Genomic DNA, 22,635 nt, shown 5'->3' on the forward strand with positions numbered 1-22,635 from the left:
CCTTAACATACAATATTGCTCGAGGTTGGAACTTGGAACAATAAGATAATAAGTAGTTGTGGGAGGTGGGGAGTCACAATCGAATATCTCGAGATTTGCCTCTATATATCTATCTATATTTATATCAATCAACGAGTCAACAAAATTAAACCTCCATAGTTAAAGATTATCAACAGAAGCTGAACTGGAGGTAGTATCAGACAAGGGAAAGAGATGGCAATGACGGCAACATTGAGTCTTCCTATCATAGACCTCTCCTCACCTGATCGTCTTTCCTTCCACAGCCAATTCCATCCGTCAGGTTTTCCTGTACTATTATAACTATTTATTACTTCAATGCTTGAGAAATTGATGCATATATTAAATTGTTAATATTAAATAAAAACAATTTATAGGCATGTGTTGAGTATGGTTTCTTTTATCTTGTGAACCATGGTGTGGATGAGGATTTTATGAAGCAAGTGTTTGAGCACAGTGCAAAGTTCTTCTCACTTCCACTTCAACACAAAATGAACTTGTCTCGCAAGGAGTACAGAGGTTATACTCCACTCTATGCTGAGAAACTTGATCCTAGTCCACTTTCCAAAGGTACACGTACACCATATTCTTATTTTTAGACATTTATTTTAGTTCATAAATTCTAGACGTTGAATGACGAGAAATAATATTCAGACACCCTCTTTTTCTATAGCTAGGAGATCTGATTATCCATGTTCAAAAATTTGTTTGATTCATTTGAATACATGATTAATTTATGGGTTATGTGGTGCCCGGGGCACTAGTTAAGAAAGTAAAAGCAGAAATTTTTCATAAAAAACACCAACTTTTTGACTTTCATAAAATTGAACATTCTACTTTTCACCACTTCTCCATGCAAAGTTTATATATTAGTTTTTGTTAACTAGTGTCCATTTCCCTTAATTTAATTCACAAAATTATGGTTAATTCAATCAAGAAAACCATAATTTCACAATTTCCATTGTGATCTAAACTAACTTTATGTTCAATTTAGTAGCAATAGATAAAAAAAGGTCGCAGCAAACGAGAGAAGAGAGTTTTTTTGTTTGTTTTTGATAATGAAGAACAGAAAAGACGAGGAAGATGAAAGTCCTTTGATGCAAAAAGGATCCACTACATTATAGTTTTTAATGAGCAACTTGATCTCAACCGTTAATTAATATCTAATGGTTATTAATCAATCCTCTCATCTCTCATTTTAAATTGTCCTCTCATTTGATACACCCTCTATATATATATATATATATATATATATATATATATATATACACACACACACACACACACACAATTACTTCGATACTCCTTCTTTCACGCACATCTATAATGTGATTTTTTTTTTGAAAGGATCTATAATGTGATTATAACTTCAAAATTTAATTTTGTCAAAAAAAAACTTCAAAATTTCATAGAATAAATCAATTAGAAGAGACTCTATCAGATGAAAATGAGTCTACCATAAGAAATTAGACCATCAACACGTGAACCAATATTCAAATTCCACCTAAAAAGATATTGACATTTAGTATTTGAAATGATTCAAATTGAACTATCTCCCGTAAAGAAATGAAAATAAAAATATCAAGGACAAATTTAAAATAACAAATTGTTCGACCCTATCATTTATTATAATATCCAAATTATCATTTTTTTTTTTGAAAGAATATCCAAATTATCCTATCCTCTGCTCTTTTTTGGACACATCTGCACCTCTATTTTTATCTGTTCGGTTCTTGTGGAGAGGATTGACCAATTGATATTGCTTTATACCTAATTATTTGTCTTTTTTTTTATGAAAGAGGGCTCAGTTTTTTGTATTTTCCCACTTTATTATTATCATTATTATTATTATTATTATTATTATTATTATTATTATTATTATTATTATTATTATAATACTTGAAATTCTCCAAAATGCAAAAATAAAAGTTATATCGATCTTCATTTAACGAACGTTTCTCTTTAGAGAGATAGCGCATTACAGACGATGATGTTATTTTAAAATTATTATTATATTTAAATGGAAGTCTTTGTTTAATAGAGAATAGAGATGATCAACCTCATAATAGATTTTATCTTGAGAGAATCAACCACAAAGCTAAAGTTGTTGTATAAACTATCCACAAATGTGATATAGAGCTAGACTTGTGTGATCACAAGTCTAAATTTAAAGTATGAGTTAATAAAATTGTATTCTAACTCAAGTCTTGAATTTGTCACTAATCACAAAAAATGGTGATTCAGGGTTCACCTTTTTTTTTTCTTTTTCTTTTTTTAAATTCAACATTTAAAATTTAAAGGTTCATTTTACTCCTTTTGTTTTTCCAAGCACTTCTCATAGTTTATTAGTTACCTGCTATCCCCCTTAAGGTATTTATATAGCAACCTTGTTTCCTTGCTACACAAATACATATCAATGACCAAAATGTATGCCGAAAGAAAAATGTCTACAACTGTTCAATTTTCTAAAAGGTATAAAACCTTTGATCATTCCTTATAATTAAGCAGGTGATCCAAAAGAGAGCTACTACATTGGCCCTTTAACAGATACCACAAGTGTTCGTCTCAATCAATGGCCTTGTGATGGTATAAATTTCCTTTGTCCTCATTTTAAATGGCAATTAAAAAGTTATGTACTCTAATTTGAGTTAATTTTTTCTTTTCATACAATGATACTCCAGAATTACTGCCTAATTGGAGACCCACAATGGAATCTTTATTTTGGAAAATACTGTAAGTTTTATTACCCTTCAAATTAATGTCTTGCTAAACAGATAACGGATTAGAATTTAAATATTCTTGTTAATTATCTGCCTCAGTTCAGCTGGCAAAGAGTTGCTTTCTCTAATTGCCTTGTCTTTGAGTCTAGATGAAGATCACTTTGAGAAGATAGGTGCCTTAAGCATACCAGAAGTTTTTCTTCGCCTTTTGCACTATCCAGGATTGTTAATTAGCATTTTCTTTTTAAAAATCGTACGCACAGCTTAAACGACTATTGTTTTGAGACATAGAGAGTATATTCTAAAGTTTTTTTCTGCCGTACTTTATTAGTAGAGTCAAGTTTTTTTACCTTTTTCTTTAAAAAAGAAAACCAACTAATCTATGTAACCTTTTATAATATGTGTGTCAATTATATCAGGTGAATTGGGATCTTGTGAAGAGAAATATGGTGCCTCTCCTCATACAGATTATGGCATGATCACTCTCCTATTGACCAACGGTGTTCCAGGACTGCAGGTTCTCATCTTCTCTTTAGTATAACTTTTTGTTCTAAAGCTCCTCATATCAGCTGAGAAAGGAAATGGTGTTGAACTCCTTACATGCATGGCTTCCTTCTTCTATAGGAGGATTGGATTCGAAACAAAGGAAATAAAAATAAACATAAAAGAACAGAATTTCCGTATTTTCTTGCACCGAATTGAAAATATATTTATAAGTGGTTGACAGTCATCACCTTACAAACTAATTTTGTAAGGGTTGAGTCTAACTCGACCCAAATTTTAAATCACTATGAGCGTGAGCCGTGAAGGGCTGCGTTAAGTTCAAAATTCTAAGACTCACCTAGGTTATAAATCTCATACCTTCTTCTCCTTTTTCTTGCATCCTCATTTCTGGCTTACCTTTCTGTTGGAACATGTGTGGAAATTGAGTAAAAAGACTATAAACACAAATTCCCATGTTGGGTAGAACTAGTGTTGTGTGAATTGAAAAAAGTGGAAGTCCCACATCGGATGGAACACACACATTAGTAGTGTTTATATAGTGGGGGTGTACCTCTAATTAATGGGGGTACATAAGCACTAGAGAAAAAATATATATTGATATATATTTTATCATTTAGAAATGATAAATTAAATAATTAATTTAATCATTATTAGAAAGTGCTTTCTTAGTCCCCAAGTTTTGCTAAAATATTTTGGTACATAATATAATATATTTTTGTACTAAATTTAATATATTTTAAATTAAGATATTTTTGTACTAGATCTAATATGTGAATTACTTAATCGCAAAGTAATATGTTACTTGTTCCCAAAGTTTCTCATATTACTTGTTCCCAAAGTTTCTCACTTATTAGTTGTGAATTTTCTCTATAAATAGAGAGCTCACACAGTGCATTCCACACACCAAAGAGTTTCATTGAGTTGTCGGGAACTCTTTCTCTCTTCTCCCTTTTTTGACTTGTGTTGACGAGTCTTTCATCTCTTCTCCCTCCTTCGACTTGTTTAACAAGTCTTTCTCCTTTTTCTACTCCTTTCTGTCCCTTTGGAATTAAGAGTGTTCTTAAGACCATAGTCCCTTTTCGGTTTAATGTCCCTTCGGAATTAAGAATGGTCTTAAGTTCATAGTCCCTTCGGTAATATATGTCCCTTCGGAATAAAGAGTACTTTTAAGATCATAGCCCCTATTTGAAATAATAATGTCCCGTCGGAATCAAGAATGATCTTAACGGTATATAAAAATTATTCAATAATTTTATTTGAGGAGAAATGGTGGTAACACCATATTTGAGTGGTCATAGTACCATATTGATAGTTTGGAGAACTTAAAGGTTAGAATGGTGGAAACACCATATTTGAGTGGTCTTAGCACCATAATAGAATGGTAATAATACCATATTAAAGTGGTTTCAGTATTAAAAGAGTGGTCTTTGTACCATATTGGAGGTGTAATTCTCGAACGGTTTTCTACGGTGCAGTAGTTAACCGCACAGTTGTAGCTGGGCTTGTTTTATCCTGGAGGCGGCGTGGTTGATAGTCTACCTTGCACAATTTTGGGTAGTGCCACGAAACGTCTTAAAGAGAGCGACCTGGTCGTGACTCAACCTAGTAACAACTTCGGTAGATAATAGAATTTGGAAATCCAAATACAATAGTTTGGAAATCCAAAAACAACAATTTTAAGACGTTTCTATATGCTATGTCTACCGAAGAAGTTACTTATTGAGATTCAGTTGTCCCTAAATACATTAAGGATAAATCAAGTTATAGAAATACATCTTTTGACTGAAACGATGAAGTGATTGTTGTTATAAACAACAATACTAAGAAATTCACATATGTGACTTTGAATTTGTTTTCAAAAATCAAAACCACACTGTGAATAAAGAATCGAACACTACTTGTTTAAGGACTATCGATCATTAATAATGATAAAAAGGATATGTTGTAATTTTTTTTTTTTTTTGGTTGCTACAAAACATTAAAAAAATGTTTTGGACCGAAAAAGAAAAATAATGAACAAATGAATGCTTCCGATGGAATTGCTTGGCATTGATTCTGTTATTACGTTAAGTGGAATTGCACTATACTACTTTGGAATAACCATATGCAAGAATGTGCAAAATTTGCGTCCATATAAGAGAGTGTTAAAGAGATGGGAACTTGGCTGCTATAAAAGTATATGCAGCTGAATTCCGTTTGAAGCTAGTTGCTCCAAAATAAGAAAGAATCTGAATTTCAGATTTCTATTGAATAAGACTGAGTTGACTCGGACTTGAAGAGAGACTTGTGTACAATGTATTCTTGTGGAAAAAGACCGCGTCTTTGATGACATGTTCGAAATTAAATTCTCCTTCTATTCTATAAGTTGTGTGATTTTAATATTCAGCATATCAAAATTTTAATTTTAAACTCGAGTAACTTGGACTTAATTCCAACGTTATATAATTAGACAATTTTATTTATTGCAGTCAAGATATATGAACCAAAAGTTCATATAAATCAGAATTTAGAGAACATGAATCTCTAAACATAATAAATTATGATATGTGTGAATTTGATGACACATAAATTAGAAATGATAAAAAGATGTTTTTTATCATATTTATTGATGACTGTGAATAAAATTGATATGCTTGAATGTTCAATTTTTATAACGAAAATTGAAATTTATAGAGTACCCAAGTCTAAGAACAAAAATTCTAATTAAGAAATTTTTGAAGAAAAGACAATCTAACTTGTCTTATTTTTGAACTTGGGATTGTCCGGACTATATTTGGCTTCAGGACCCCAAGAGAGTTAAACTCACTAGTAGAGCCTATGAATGTGTATTCATTAGGTATGTTATAAATAACGAAGCATATAGGTTTTAGGACCTAAATGTTAAAGTGATCATAGAATTAAAAAGATGCTGATTTCTATGAAGTAAGTACCCCTGTAAATTAAAGAATAGTGGGGGCACTAGTGGGGGTAAACTAAATTCCCTTCTAAAAATTAAGAACTAGTGGGGGCACTATATCTAATCACATTCATGTAATTAGAAATAGTTATGAAACATCGTACAAGATGTTATAGAACCTCAAGGAGGTAAGAAAGCTAAAAATGCTAAAGAGTATGAACTTGGTTTATACATTGGAAGAAGATTCATTAAGCCTTAAAGAAGTTATATCCTCATTGGATGCTGAATTATGGCAAAAAGCAATAAACGATGAAATGAATCTTCTAGAGTCTAACAAAACATGACACTTGGTTGACTTGTCTCATAGTTGCAAAATCAATCGGTTGTATTTGGATTTTGGAAAAAGGAACTAAAACCTGATGGTACGGTTGATGAATACAAGGCTCTCCTTGTAGTCAAAGGTTTTAGACAGAGAAAAATATAGACTTCTTCGACATTCATTCACCAGTCACGAAAATCATATCCATAAGAGTACTAGTCCCTTTCGCCGCCGTTCATAACTCGATAGTACTCCAAATGGATGTGAAAGTTGCCTCTTTTTATGGTGAACTAGAAGAAGAAATCTATATGAAACAACCTGAAAGTTTTGCGATTCATGGACAAGAAAACAAGGTCTGTAAGTTAGATAATTCTTTGTGAGGTCTAAAAAGGAATGACATAAATTTTTTGACATTCTAATGCTATCGAATGAGTATAAAGTGAATAAAAGTGACAAATAATATTTGCACGATCATAAGTCTCTATAAAGACGACTTGCTCATATTTGATTTAAAGATTCATGTTATGAATTATGTGAAATCATTGTTTATCAACAACATTGATAAGAAAGACCTAGACAAAGTTGAAGTAATTCTTGGTTTCAAGATTACTAGATCAGAAAAGAGAACTTTTTTGATAAATCTCACAAAGTTGAGAAGTTCTTAAGGAAATATTATTATTTCACCGTAAACTTGCAATCATATATTATGATCAAGTGTAAGAACACTTGAGATGGAGTTAGAAAAACTGATGCGAGCATCATTGGCAATACTTAGGTATGTCACTGAATGTATTAGACCCGACATTGCCGATGTCGTAAACCTCTTGTGCAAGTTTACTAGTAGACGGATGAGAAGCATTGCCATGCTATAGAAAGAGTCATGAGGTGCCTTAAGAAGACTATGACTCTAGAATTACTTCATGAGGAGTAACCGATTGTACTTAAATGGTACAAGATATAAAATAGAACATCTTTCAGATGAATATTTAGCGACTAGTGTTTGCATATTGAGCATCACTAGAGGAGTTATTTGTTGAAACAAATGATATTGACTCAGTCCACTATGGAATGAATCTGAGATGAGAACACTAGAGAAAACTAGTGAAGAAGCAAGTTGATAAGATACTTGCTAGTTGAAATCCCTTAGTGGATAAAACCGTTTCCAGAAGTGTTAATTTATTGTGATAGTCTGCAGCTATTACAAAATTGAGAATCGTTACCACAATGGTAAGAGGCGATTATTAAGGCACGAACACATAGAGAAATAGAGAGCTAGCTACTCTCAAAAGGAACGGTTAAAGTAGATCCTGTACGTACTGATAAAGAATTAGTTAATCCTTTGACGAAAGGAATTACTAGAAAGAAAGTCCTAAACACATCCAATAGGATGTGACTAATGCCCAAAGGTCACAAGTGATGGTAACCCGACCTACATGACTGGAGATCCCAAGAAATAGGTTCAATGGGTAATAACAAGTCACAAGTGATAGAACATGCTATGATAAAAGTAAGAAAGCATGATTCCTGCAGCGATAGAAGGATGAGATAATAGAAACTCTTAATGAGATTTATACTCTATTTGGAGTGGAGTACATAGCTACAGGAGTACTCTTGATAGACTCACCTATATGAATGTGGAACTAAGGGCCGGTTCCTATGGGATTCGGGGCAGAATACCTAGAGCGTTCGTTAAAACCGGGATACACGTGCAAGGCCATAAACGCACGGGCTTTTAGAATACACCTTATGAAAAGGTTTGTGTGTGGGTTCTATGTCTGAGATAGAGTTCAATGCTGTAAGCAACTCTTGTTAATCAGAATTTTACTCGCTATGCAAAGGTTCAAGTTGTAGGCGACACCTTTGTTTACTAGCAAATCTTATGGAGACGTTTTTGACGTTATGGAGACGTTTTTGACGTTATTTATGAAACCATTTTTTAAATTCAAGTGGGGGATTGTTGGAACATGTGTGGAAATTGAGTAAAAAGACTATAAACACAAATTCCCATGTTGGATAGAACTAGTGTTGTGTGAATTGAAAAAAGTGGAAGTCCCACATCGGATGGAACACACACATTAGTAGTGTTTATATAGTGGGGGTGTACCTCTAATTAATGGGGGTACATAAGCACTAGAGAAAAAATATATATTGATATATATTTTATCATTTAGAAATGATAAATTAAATAATTAATTTAATCATTATTAGAAAGTGCTTTCTTAGTCCCCAAGTTTTGCTAAAATATTTTGGTACATAATATAATATATTTTTGTACTAAATTTAATATATTTTAAATTAAGATATTTTTGTACTAGATCTAATATGTGAATTACTTAATCGCAAAGTAATATGTTACTTGTTCCCAAAGTTTCTCATATTACTTGTTCCCAAAGTTTCTCACTTATTAGTTGTGAATTTTCTCTATAAATAGAGAGCTCACACAGTGCATTCCACACACCAAAGAGTTTCATTGAGTTGTCGGGAACTCTTTCTCTCTTCTCCCTTTTTTGACTTGTGTTGACGAGTCTTTCATCTCTTCTCCCTCCTTCGACTTGTTTAACAAGTCTTTCTCCTTTTTCTACTCCTTTCTGTCCCTTTGGAATTAAGAGTGTTCTTAAGACCATAGTCCCTTTTCGGTTTAATGTCCCTTCGGAATTAAGAATGGTCTTAAGTTCATAGTCCCTTCGGTAATATATGTCCCTTCGGAATAAAGAGTACTTTTAAGATCATAGCCCCTATTTGAAATAATAATGTCCCGTCGGAATCAAGAATGATCTTAACGGTATATAAAAATTATTCAATAATTTTATTTGAGGAGAAATGGTGGTAACACCATATTTGAGTGGTCATAGTACCATATTGATAGTTTGGAGAACTTAAAGGTTAGAATGGTGGAAACACCATATTTGAGTGGTCTTAGCACCATAATAGAATGGTAATAATACCATATTAAAGTGGTTTCAGTATTAAAAGAGTGGTCTTTGTACCATATTGGAGGTGTAATTCTCGAACGGTTTTCTACGGTGCAGTAGTTAACCGCACAGTTGTAGCTGGGCTTGTTTTATCCTGGAGGCGGCGTGGTTGATAGTCTACCTTGCACAATTTTGGGTAGTGCCACGAAACGTCTTAAAGAGAGCGACCTGGTCGTGACTCAACCTAGTAACAACTTCGGTAGATAATAGAATTTGGAAATCCAAATACAATAGTTTGGAAATCCAAAAACAACAATTTCCTTACATATATACCTTATACATAAGGCGTATATCATATTGAACCATAATTTCTTTTATAACTTAACATTTGTATAATTAATAACTTATGAATTCATATTTAAAGATATGCAGGGAAAAGTCCAAGCAACCTCAAGTATGGGAGGATGTTTCTCATGTAGAAGGGTAAGTTCATGCTTAAGAGCTTAGTAAATAATATGTTACCACTTTTAAGTCTATGTTTTTTTTTCCTTCCTAGTGTAATTAGGTGTTTTCCATTTGTATCTACAGGGCCTTAATTGTGAACATCGGGGACATTATGGAAAGATGGACAAATTGTTTATACCAGTAAATTCCATCATCAAACAAAATCTATTTCTTTTATCAACGATATATATCATTCTTAGTTTCTATCATTACTTTTGCAGGTCAACACTTCACAGGGTGATGCCAATTGGAAAAGAACGTTATTCGGTGATTACTAGCCACTTCCTTGTTTGCTTTATTTGACGAGGTCTTCTAGTTCTATAACATGATTTGTATATGCATTTCCAGTAAAATATGAGTGGTAATGTGCAATTTTGCAGGTAGCGTTTTTCATGTATGCATCCTTAGACTGTGTAGTGGAATGCTTTGAAAGTTGTTGCAGTGAATCTTCTCCCTCAAGGTAGAGTAAAAGTATTATCCAATTAGAGTTTATTTAACTATTCCGACTGAAATAAGAGTCTTACATGTGTGTAAGTACAAAAAAATTATACAGAGTTCAACTTTGAGAGCGTTAAAAGAATAATATATACATGTTTATCAAGAAAAAAAAGAACCATGGGCTTGAATATTTCATACAAATACAATCAGCTAATTACATTATTAGAAAAAATACAACTTTGTATTATAAATGACATCGAAAAAGCCATCCATATCATGTGTTAAAATCTTAATTTTGGGTTAATTAATAATGACTAAAATGGATGTCTTCTGATTTCTAGATTTGTAAGTCTTCATCTTTGTTCCCCTGGACCAAAATTTGATAAATTGTTTAGAGGAGGAGACAAAATTTGATAAATAGAATTTACATGAGAGGAAATCTTGCTTAGTCACAATCATTTGCACACATCATCTACACACATACACAAAAATACATACTATCATTTAATTATTTTAAAATATGCACTATTTTTTTTTTGTTTCTACCTTTTCTCAAGCGTGTGTGCGCCCAAATGAAAAGCCTAAATTGTTGTGACCAAGCAAGTATTTTCCTAGTACATGCTATCCGTTTTCTTTTTAAGCTATCATTCCATCTCTGAAATGTGGTGGCTACTAAGAGTAAGAATTTCCTTCTCCTCCAACGATCGAGGTTCCAATGGTTAAAGAATGGAGATGCAAACTCTGGATGCTTCTATGTTTAAATCAAATCAGAGAAGGTCGAATGGAGTCACAACATTAAAGGTTGGAATGGGGTTGATGGAGAGTCCTCCTCATATTAGGGAGGCAGAGTACCTTTTCCTGAAAGAGACATAACCCTCAAAAATTAATATCATAAACTTTGAGTGTCTAGTGGTGGAAGTAGCAATACTTCAATGATCACAAATACAAATGTTTTGGATTTAGTCACACTCATCTAAAATGATAAAAAGTACAAGGGAAAATAATTGATTTTTCATTAATATTATTGATATTTCCTCTTGTGCTTTTATTTATTTGCGAGTGTGCATAAATCCAAAACATCCGTGTTTGTGAGTATAGAGTGTTGCTCTTGATAGTCTTTATTTTTTTTGAAGAACTCTTGATAGTCTTTATTGAAAGTTACTTATAAAAAAATCTTATTTTACATGCAAATATTTTGTCAATGTTCTATGCAGGTTCCCTCCAATACGTAGTGGGGACTACTTGAATGAAGGGTTTAAACTTATATACGGTTCTGAAAGAGATCTTAATTAATGCTTCATTCAGTCGAAGAAATAAAGGCCCTGCGTACGTATGGGCTGCAGCCAAATTTAAAAGAAAGCTACACTTCCCTGGGTGCAAAATTATCATGTTTTAGATAAATTTTAAGAAATTTGCAATAGAAATTTTATCTGTCAGGCGTAAGTTTTGTGAAACTATTTGCAAGATTTTATGAAAACGGCTTATGGTATAGTCCATAAGTTGTTTTAGTTTATTTTCATAAGTTTTTTAAGATGGTTTTATAAAGACAACTTATGATATATATGGAAACAATTTAACTTTGTTTTATCTTTTGCTATAAAGACAACTTATGTTTTGTCAACTTATGATCCTCAAAGCAAGTGGCGTCCATAACACAGAACAGCCAACCACTCCAGTCCTTGAGAGGCAAACTAAAACCACTAAATGCTGCTGACATGCGCTGCTATACCAGAAAAGATCTCAGCTGCCAGCACCAAAAACCCCTAGCGCCCCAAATAATTGTATTAACTTAGTAAGAACAATTGAGAATAAATGAAGAACAAATGGTGAAATAACATTTGAAGAACAAAACGTGAAACAACAATTGAAGAACAATTGAAATAAAGAACAAGAACAATGAAGGAAAAAAAGCGTGAAATAAAAAAAATAAATGATTAAGGAATTAACTCACAGAGAGTAGGAAGAAGAATAAAAAGTGAAAAATAATAACAGAGGAGAGAAGGAAAAAAATTAATTTTCAAGGAAGTGAGGTCATCATTAATAAGATGCGTAGAAACCTATAAAAGTGGGTGCATTAAATAACTCTTATCATGTGCAATCTTGCACAGGTTAGAAAAACCCTTTCTTTATAGATGAAAAGTTAGTACACTGAAACCTAGTAAATCCTTGAAGTTTTTTCAATTTTAAATAGGTTTTTAACCTTTTTAAGTTTTAAATAGGTCCTTTAAGTTGTTCATTTAATGCACATATTTAAAGTTTTTAAGTTTCAAATTGGTCCTTAAAAGAATAATAAGGATTTATGTGAAATTTACTTAAATGACTAATCTGATACTTTTGTCAAACTTAAAAGACTATAAGAGATATTTGGCATATATATATATATATATATATATATATATATATATATATATATATATATATATATAAGTTCTCCTAAAGAAATTATTAATGAAGTTTAAGAGCCTGCACCCCCTGATTTAGGGTCCTGGATACGCCACTGCCTAACCTCCATCAGAAAGAAGAAAAAAAATATGTTCCCAACTTTCTGAATTAAGTTTAGACCATCATTAATACATTATTCATTTGGGATGCCTTATCGACCAAGGCTTTAGTTCACTAGGCTACTCTTGGTGTTTAGGAAATGATAATTAGTGTGTTTTTTTTTTTTTTTTTTATAATGGATAAAACAGATTTGTAATCGACTAGAAAGAAGAAATAGAAGAATAAAGAGAAAGTTGTTAAATAATTTTTACATGCTAACTTAACTTTACCTCTTATTTTCTTAGTGTGTAAAGTATTCTAATCATAATAAATTCCCAAGACAAATGTTTAATACAAAGAGTTTTTTAATGATATGTAAATTAGTAGTACTTCTTCCGTTCTAATAACTGAGTCATTTGCAGTCCTCGTGAGCTTAGCTCAGTGGTAGGGACAATGGATAATATATGTAAGGTATGAGGTTTAAACCTCAGCCACCATAAAAAAAGAACTGAGTCATTTGCAAAAAGATATTGTTCTAAAAAAATTGATCCATTTCACTTTTCAATACAATAATACAATTATTTTTTTTCAATTATAACTCTAATTAATACAACTTTCATCGCTCACAATTCAATATATTCTATTTTGCATTTATGATAAGAAGGAATGCATCAATACTTGACAAGACACGCAAAACTATTTTTCGATCTCTGTCTCTCTCTTTCACTTATACTCCCTCCGTCCCAGATCAACCGAGTCATTTGCTCATTTCACACATATTAAGAAAAATGTATAGATGAAAGAGAGAGAAAAATGTTTTAAGTGTTATTGTTATGTATTGGTGCATTCTCCACTATCTTAAATGCAAAGTGAAATATATTGAATTGAGAGTGATGAAAGTAATATTAATTAGAGTTATAATTAGAAAAAAAAGCAACTAATATTGTATTGAAAAGTGAAATGAGTCAGTTATTTTAGGACAATATTTTTTTACAAAAAGCTCAGTTATTATGGAACGGACGGAGTACACTTTTTTTTAATACATGTGAAATGAACAAAAAAACTCAATTAAAATCGGATAGAGAGAATATATGTTAAGTTCATATCAAAATTTGTGCATTTTACGTTAAATATATAACTTTTGTTATTTTCAAAAAAAAAAATTTGGGTACAAAAGAGGGCAAAAGTCCAAGAAGAAAACTACAAATCTAAACGAATATTCCGAGGCATGCAAGCGTCGGATCTATCATCAAAGAGAATGTTTTGAAGCTCCCTAAGAGGAGTCTTCATACATGAAAATCAAAAGCGTTCAAATTTAAGTTAAAGTTAGCTAACCAATGTCTTCACGCCAAGTATGGTTAATTTGCACATGCCAATTCATGTTTTTAAGCGCACAGATGCATCGAAACAAGATAGGATCACTCCCATTAATTTTACAATTTCCTATTATCGTGTCAAGCAACACTTAAAATCACTTTCCAACTTTTTTACCTTGGAATCAATTTTTTTAAGGAAAGTGTTAACTTGTGCCCTAAGGGCACAAGTTTAAAAACTAAATATAGAAACTTTTTTTTGTGAAATTGTACATTCATTGTATCAAAAGTTTAAAATTTTATATTTTCAATACAAAAATTATCTTTTAATTCTATTTTTAGTTTCTTAACTTGTGCCCTTAGGACACAAGTTAACATGACTTTTTTTTAATATGGACAATATTAAAGACAAACTCATTCAAAAATATCCATACACGTCACATTACTCTATATCTACGTTTTTTGTCATTGCAATTCTGAATATTATTTTTCTCATTTTCGAAGAAAAGTAGTAATTGTTTCATCAAGTTGATGATAAGTACTGTATCGAAAGCAACCCAATCACTTGCATGAAGAAAAAAAGCAATCCAATCACTATACTCAACTTCTAATCCTCTGCCACGTCAACAATCTCCGAACCAATCCACGGTCATAAATAAACGATCACGTTTCATAAGAAAAAACACCGCGTAGCATCTTATCTTTACCTCTCTTTATCCACGACAAGATAAATGGATAGTGTTGTGTTGTGTTGTGTTGTTGGTCTTTCTCTCTTTCTCTCTGCAGCAGCAAAACCCGAGGGAGACCAAACCAAACATAAATACAAATAAACCAAAAACAAAACCTTAAAACCTTCAATTTCATTTCATGCCTCGGATCCTGTGATTCGGATCTTCAAAACCTGATAATTCACCTCTCTCGTTCGATCCGGTTCAGAAATCATGACCCGTCGTTGTTCTCATTGCAGCCACAATGGGCACAACTCAAGAACTTGTCCAAATCGTGGTGTGAAGCTGTTTGGAGTAAGATTAACCGATGGGATCCGGAAAAGTGCTAGTATGGGTAATCTTAGCCACTATAGCGGGTCCGGGTCTGGACTTTTGAATACCGGGTCAAATACTCCTGGTTCACCTGGTGAAAACCCTGATCATGGTGCTGATGGTTATGGTTCTGAGGATTTTGTTCCTGGTTCTTCTTCTACTTCCCGTGAAAGAAAAAAGGGTTTGTTTCTTGAAAGCTTATTTTTTTTACCTCTTTTGCTTGCATGTGAATTATTGGAATTTAATTTGATTTTGTTTTTTTGAGCTAGATGAATTCAAGTATATTGGATAAATTATGTGATCTTGGTTTGGATTGGTTTGTATTTACGATTATGACAAAAAAATATTATATTTTTGATTTTTGGTTGGTGTAATTGTAGGAGTAACTAGACAAGAAAGGTACTGATACGTGTTAACTTTATTAGTGATTGTCTTTTTTGAGAGAATTATTGGAATTTTGCATCTGAAATATATTGAATGTTGGTCTAAGAAATGGATAGGTATAAGTCTCAGGCCATGTGGTTCAAAAACAATGTTTCTCATGTGCTTCAAAATTATTATGTTTGTTTAACTTGGATGTGTTGTGTATTCTAGTGCCTAATTATGGGGGATGAGGTCCATTAATATGCATATATTTCACTGTTTCAGCTATCTAAACTAGGCTTTGTATTTTACATTAAAAAAATAAATAAACTTGTTGATAAAAGTCTATGATAGATTAAATACCGGGCTGTGGCAGGTGTTTGACAAACCTTGTCTAGCTTGTTTCACCCCTAATGATCTGCAAGCATTGGCAGAATATGCTCTTTTAACTATATGGTTCGGCTCAAGTGGTTAATGAGCTTCACTTAAAGACGAATGAGAACCAGAGTTCGAATCATGACTGAAACAATCTTTGGCCAAGCTTTATTTTTGTCCAGGTCGAACTCTGGATTACCGGAGGCCCTTTCCCGAAGGTTCAAGACACAGAAAAAATGGTCTTTTTGATGATGATTTCTTAAGTTTTATCAGATTACACACAACCCTGAATAGGGTCACATTTCTTAAACGACGACATGGCTAGCATATTTCCTCCCCTAAATCTGATACTCTGTGCAAGCTTTGCCTTCCCATCCTTCCCAAGAGTGAGTAGGGCCTAGATCAAACTTTAGATAGACCTTTTTGCTTTAAATGATATTTGTGGCTATTTTTGCTAGCATTTAAAGCTTTATTTTTTTAACATTCAAATAGTCACTAATGTTAGGTATACTTTTTTGGAGGCCTAAAACCTTTGACTCATTTAACTAGGTTTCGGACCAGTACTGTTTAGCTGAATTTGAATTCTATTTGAAGTTCACATTACAGTCAGCTTCAATGGGGATTACGGAAAATTCTTGTGTTGTATTTGTCAGCTTTTTAATTTTTAATATTTTATTTGCAGGCACTCCATGGACTGAGGAGGAACATAGAATGTTTTTACTTGGATTGAACAAGCTGGGCAAAGGTGATTGGCGTGGAATTGCCAGGAACTATGTTATATCAAGGACACCTACTCAAGTGGCCAGTCACGCTCAAAAATATTTCATCAGGCAAAGCAATGTGTCTAGGCGGAAGAGACGGTCCAGCCTGTTTGATATTGTTGCAGATGATGTTTGTCCCCTTATTTCCAAATTCTATATGCTTAAAATGTGTTTCCTTTACATTATGTTGCATATAATTAAATTGATGCCACATAACCTGTTCATTACCATTTGATAAGATTATCCAAATGTGTTTTTTTCTTTAATGATATTGTTTGACCTTTTAGGGATTCTTTGAAAATTAAGTCAGTGAATCTCATGTTCACGACACTGTTTTCCATTTGGGAAAATTGTCCATTTCCTGGATATTTTGGATGTTGATGACCTCTCTGTGTATTAATAATGTTCTGGTTAGATATTGATAGAACCATGGCTCTGGGGTATTTGGCAATGTTTTAATAGCCGGACCGAACCAACCGGTTGTGCCGAGAGGGAACCAACTAGTTCCCTGGTTGGTTTGAATTCAATTATATAGCTGGCTGGTTGAACCGCAGTTCAACCATGGCTGGTTCAACCGTTTTTTTTTAATACTTTTTCTTAAAAAATATTTTTTATTTGTCATTTAGTTCATTGAACCATGACCCGTATTTCTCACTAATTTGATGTCGGGACTGATTTTTAAAACATTGGTATTTAGTTTGGAGGAAAAACATTGCATTTTCTGATGTGGTTCTCTTTTGAAATTTAAAGCATTATGTAACCTCGCTTTTCCTTTTCCTTCTGAACCTTCTAATTTTTCGGGATTTCTTGTATTTTTGTTTTGATTTTGCAGGCACCTGATACTTCAATGGTACCGCAAGACTTCTTGTCAGCTAATCAACTACAAACTGAAACAGAAGGCAATAACCCTTTGCCTGCTCCTCCTCCACTCGATGAAGAATGTGAGTCCATGGATTCTACAAACTCAAACGATGGAGAGTCTGCCTCTGCCCCATTAAAGCCCGACATCAATGCACAAGCGTCGGCTTACCCGGTAGTATATCCAGCATATTATTCTCCATTCTTCCCTTTTCCTCTTCCATATTGGTCTGGATACAGTCCTGAGCCAGCTCCTAAGAAAGAAACACATGAAGTGGTGAAGCCAACCCCAGTACATTCCAAGAGCCCAATCAATGTCGATGAACTCGTTGGCATGTCAAAACTGAGTTTAGGTGAAACTATTGGTGATACTGGCCCCTCGACTCTGTCTCGTAAACTACTTGAAGAAGGTCCTTCTAGACAGTCGGCTTTTCATACAACTCCAGCTTGTGGGACTGTTCTGTGAGCATTATTATCATGATGTGGTCTTGTGTAATTCATCAAATATACTTGGTTTGGGATAACCTTAATAATTTTTACTTGCCCTTCCAGAATGGTTAACCTAGTTTGTGTTTGTTTGCTTGTAGGCAGTAGTATCTAGGATTTACTTGGGTTTAATTAAAAACTTATGTTTGTTTAGTACTAGTTTTCAACTTTTCATTTCTCAAGGTTATGTGAAGCTGATTGTGCAGTTTGACAATCTACCAAGTTGTGCTTCCTATTTAAGTGTTGTCAAAAAGTTAGTGTCTCGAAAGCCCAGTGTAACAAATGCAGGGAGGGGAATTCTGCTCTTTACCCAAATGCTTTTGCTCACTCCCAAAATAAAAGTTCATAATGCCCCTACGCATGTTAACTCACGTGGCGTGAGTTAACTTACGCTAGTTATAAGGTGAACGTGACTTAAGTCACGCTACATGACTTAAGTCACGCTAGTTATAAGATGAACGTGACTTAACCATCGCAATTTTTATTCTAATTTACTTTATTTGAATTTATTAATTCAATACGCAATCGTAAAATAAATGCGACAATGAACAAAAATAAAGAAACAAAAATAATAAATATAAAATATCATTTTATTAATATAATTCTTATTACATTTACAATGGGGTAAAACTAAAACTGCGAAAAAATAAAAACCACCAAAAAACCTATCTTCCTGGGGTAAAACTAAAAATAAACCACAAGAAAACCAACCTTCCTGGGATAAAACTAAATCTGCACATTTAGTTTTACCCAATGTGGTTTTTTGCCCAAGAAAGCTGCTCACTACTTATATTTTCCCCAGCATTCCCACTATTTATCATTCTTTCTCTTTTTACACCAAAATAAAGAAGGAAAAAAAAAGGAAAGGAAGAAGATTCATAGGGGGGAGGGAGTGAGAATGAGAGATGGTGTGAGGAAATTGGGAAGTTTAGGGGTGTATTTATAGGGGGAGATTGTAACATAGGTTATATCTACCATAAATAGGGTCAAAAAACGTGTAAAAACTTATCAAAAACGTGTAAAATCAATTAAAATGCATTGAACAAAGTCAAAAAAACGTGTTCTTGAGCCCAGGATTAGTACTAGCGTGAGTTAACTCACGCCCAGGATTTACACTAGCGTGAGTTAACGCACGCACAGGTTAACACTAGCGTGAGTTAACTCACACTAGTTAGGCCGGTGGTCACAACTCAATAACACGTTTGTTGGACTTTGGTCGGTTATTCAACCATGGTTTTATTGAGTTTTACACGTTTTTTTTTACTGTTTTTGACTGAATTTAGTGCATATAAAACCTATGCACTAAATTATTTTCAATTAGGCCTTCATTTTTTTTGTTACATTTAGGGCCTATATTCTAAATTAATTTATTAAATTTATTCTAAATTATTTTGTTTACATTAATCTAAATTATTTTCTTAAATTTATACTAAATTATTTTATTAACATTATTCTGAAATATATTTTTTAACATTATTGTAAATTAGTTTGTTTACATTAATCTAAATTAATTTATTAACTTTATTCTAAATTATTTTGTTTACATTAATCTAAATTATTTTCTTAACTCTATACTAAATTATTTTATTAACATTATTCTGAAATATATTCTTAACATTATTGTAAATTAGTTTGTTTACATTAATCTAAATTAATTTATTAACTTTATTCTAAATTATTTTGTTTACATTTATCTAAATTATTTTCTTAACTTTATTCTAAATTATTTTATTAACATTATTCCGAAATTATTTTGTTAACATTATTCTACATTATTGTTCGATATTATTCTTTAAATAAATACAAATATAAATAAAAGTAAATGGACTAAATTAATAAAAGCAAATGGACTAAATATAAATAAAAGCAAATGGACTAAATATAAATAAAAGTAAATATAACAATATCTCATTTCATTGATAATTCATACATTACAATTATTCATACAATAATTTTGAACTTATTCACTAAATCTACTTATTTTATCCTTCTTGGGGTAAAAAGTGAACAATCTTCGTGGGATAAAATAGTGAGCAGCCTTCTTGAGGAAAATACATCATCAACCCTTGGGCTAAATTTAAATCTGATTTTTTTTACCACAAGAAGTTCTTTTTACCCACGGTAAAAAGTTTCTGCGGTTAAAAAAGCAGATTTAAAATTATCCCACGGGTCGATCACTTTCCCAAGTCGGCTACTCACTATTTTACCCCGACGAATTTTGATCACTTTTTACCCCAAAGAGAATATTGAAAAAAAAAACAAAGGAAGAAGAGAATTAGAGGGAGAGAGTGGGGTGGCACTTTGGTGCCATTAGATCAGGGCCACACATTGCCCCAAGTGTAGGTATGATGTGTGTGTTGGGTGCCATCAATGACCAGGATTTAATGGCACCCAAGTATTGTTCGAGAGAGTGGGAGGAGATAATGTGAGGAATATGGGAAGTATGTGAGGGTATTTATAGGTAGAAATGTGAACTAGGTTGTATCTAACATAAATGTGGTCAAAAAAAACGTGTGAAAGTGGTAAAAAAAACGTTTTTCTTTAATGTTGAAAAGATGACCAAAGTTGGAAAAACGTTTGTTCTTCACCGGCCAACTAGCGTGAGTTAACTTGCGCTAGTGCTAAGTGATGTGTGACTTAAGTCACGTTCATATTGCACTAACGCATGTTAAGTTACGTAGGGGCATTATGGACTTTTATTTTGGAAATGAGCAGAACCGTTTGGGTAAAGAGCAGAATTCCAGGGAGGGATCCATACAACACACAAAAGGTGTGAATTATCGCGCCCTACCCACTACTCAAACACCATTGGAAATTGTTAAACACGTACTCCATTTTTTCTGGATTTTACAATCTGAAACTATGGCGCGGACAAAATTGGAGTGTGGAAAAGAAAATCACATAAAAGATGATGAATGCAGACACAAAAAAATCTAAAACCTATATTCTAGATAAGTGTTTTAATCATGGGACGAGGAAGGGAGAGATGGCATGTTTGATCATCCAATAAAGTGGAAAGCATCGCTACCATTATGGCGAGAAAAGAAGGTGATGATAGAGATTAATTAATAAAAAAGTTATTTTTCAATTAGAGAATGGAATGGGGTATCCTAAGAAAGAGAGGAAGAATGGGAAGTTTTGTTTAATACTCCCTCCGTTTTAAAATGAGTGTCGTTTTTACACACATATTAAAAAATGCAATGATTAAAAGATAGAGAGTGGTTATTTTACCAAATTATCCTTTAAATATTGGTTAGTTTTAAAAGTAATACTTTGGAAGTAGTGTGCAGAGTATTAATTGGAGGGCACAATTGAAAAGAAAAAGTTATTATTGCATTGGAAACTGAAAGCGACATTTATTTTGAAACAATTTTTTTTGGCTAAAGCGACACTCATTTTGAAACGGAGGGAGTAATAAATTTGCTAATTTGAACAGATGGATGAGGACATTTTTTCATCAACTCCTTTTGTTCAAACGTAGAAGGATAACTATTACAATATTTACCAATTGAATAAGTTTTCAGAAAGCTCAAGTTGTATGGTAGAAAAATTGTAAAGAACCCGGTTAAATTGTAGATTTCTTCAAACTTTAAGGACAACAAAAATCACAAATATAAATATTTAAATATTAGGCTCGTATCAATTAATTAAATATTTAATTAATTATTCAATTAGAAATTTAAATAGTCTTAATTTATATGTTAATTAATTACGGCTTTTGATTAATACAATTATTATAAAAACTGGCGTTCAGACAAACAGTGTCCATCTGTCAAATTTTTTTTTTTTAAGGAATCTGTCAACTCTTTTTTATCGAGTTAACATGTAAATTACGAACAATGTTTTTTTATATAAAATTTTGATTTTGAATAAATTTTGTTTAGTTTCGATTAAGATTATAGGTATATATGTTTGTGACTTTCAAATTATAACAAACAATGTTGATCTTTTACAATGACACCAACAATATACTAAATATGATATGAATTCATATCTTTTTCAATAGCACCAACAAAGTAGCATAATTGTAGGCAAATTTGCTTAAGGATATAACTGAAATAACAAAAAATTCAGCCGAAAATTCTCTATTTTCTTTATATATAGTTATAGATGTATGCCCACAAAATGACATTAAAATATAATTAAATAATAATATATTCCAATAATCTTTATAACATTATTCTTTGAGAACACGAAAAAAAATTGTTTGAAAAAACAGCTTAATTTGAGAACACGCAAAAAAAAAATGTTTGAAAAAACAGCTTAATATTGAAAACTTAAGATATGTGTAATTATTATTTTGATAATTACTCACATAGAAAGAAAAATAACTTAGTATTGATCATATATTTACCATCACATGTATGTAATTGTCCGACCAAATTATATATGTCTTTTTACTTATCAACTCGTACAAACAATTTTAGACTACATTTTTTTTGTAATTTTGATTGCATCAAATCTATGCAATGGAGGTTGCCTTGTGCAACTTATGTGTTTAAACCAACCCAATCAAAATTATTAGACAATTTAATAAATTAAATGAGAAATGTCTAAATTTACAAGGCCGTATTAAAAAAATATAGGTCGAAACAATAAAAAGTTAATCGACAAACTCGCAAGGATAGAAAAAAGTATGAAAGCCAA

At 32.3% G+C, this 22,635-nt stretch overlaps 2 protein-coding genes across 5 annotated transcripts; both read left to right on the forward strand.

Annotated features, from left to right (window-relative positions):
- Nucleotides 1–204: 204 nt before the first annotated feature.
- LOC146901418 (kihadalactone A synthase LFS-like) lies at nucleotides 205–11,898 on the forward strand. Of its 4 annotated transcripts, XM_085733573.1 has the most exons (11): nucleotides 205–301; nucleotides 396–588; nucleotides 2,527–2,604; nucleotides 2,700–2,751; nucleotides 2,838–2,956; nucleotides 3,155–3,255; nucleotides 9,794–9,852; nucleotides 9,958–10,014; nucleotides 10,095–10,140; nucleotides 10,254–10,333; nucleotides 11,526–11,898. In XM_085733573.1, exons 2-11 carry the CDS (start codon nucleotides 453–455, stop codon nucleotides 11,602–11,604), a joined length of 807 nt encoding a protein of 268 aa, XP_085589699.1. In that variant the 5' UTR covers nucleotides 205–301; nucleotides 396–452; the 3' UTR covers nucleotides 11,605–11,898. The 4 variants fall into 4 exon arrangements, 2 of the variants coding, with proteins under 2 accessions (XP_085589699.1, XP_085589698.1); XR_015021871.1 differs by lacking the exon at nucleotides 205–301 and having other exon boundaries at nucleotides 9,802–9,852; nucleotides 10,095–10,180; nucleotides 11,526–11,563; XR_015021870.1 differs by lacking the exon at nucleotides 205–301 and having other exon boundaries at nucleotides 401–588; nucleotides 10,095–10,180; nucleotides 11,526–11,563.
- A 2,965-nt stretch (nucleotides 11,899–14,863) lies between these two features.
- LOC146901419 (myb-like transcription factor family protein) lies at nucleotides 14,864–18,206 on the forward strand. Its single transcript, XM_085733574.1, has 3 exons — nucleotides 14,864–15,326; nucleotides 16,566–16,774; nucleotides 17,477–18,206. The coding sequence occupies exons 1-3, from the start codon at nucleotides 15,047–15,049 to the stop codon at nucleotides 17,966–17,968; spliced, it is 981 nt and encodes a 326-aa protein (XP_085589700.1). The 5' UTR covers nucleotides 14,864–15,046; the 3' UTR covers nucleotides 17,969–18,206.
- The last annotated feature ends 4,429 nt before the right edge of the window (nucleotides 18,207–22,635 follow it).

Source organism: Medicago sativa, chromosome 8 (genome assembly GCF_051527215.1).
Source record: "Medicago sativa cultivar Bolivia chromosome 8, Bolivia_mono, whole genome shotgun sequence".
Taxonomy (NCBI): domain Eukaryota; kingdom Viridiplantae; phylum Streptophyta; class Magnoliopsida; order Fabales; family Fabaceae; genus Medicago; species Medicago sativa.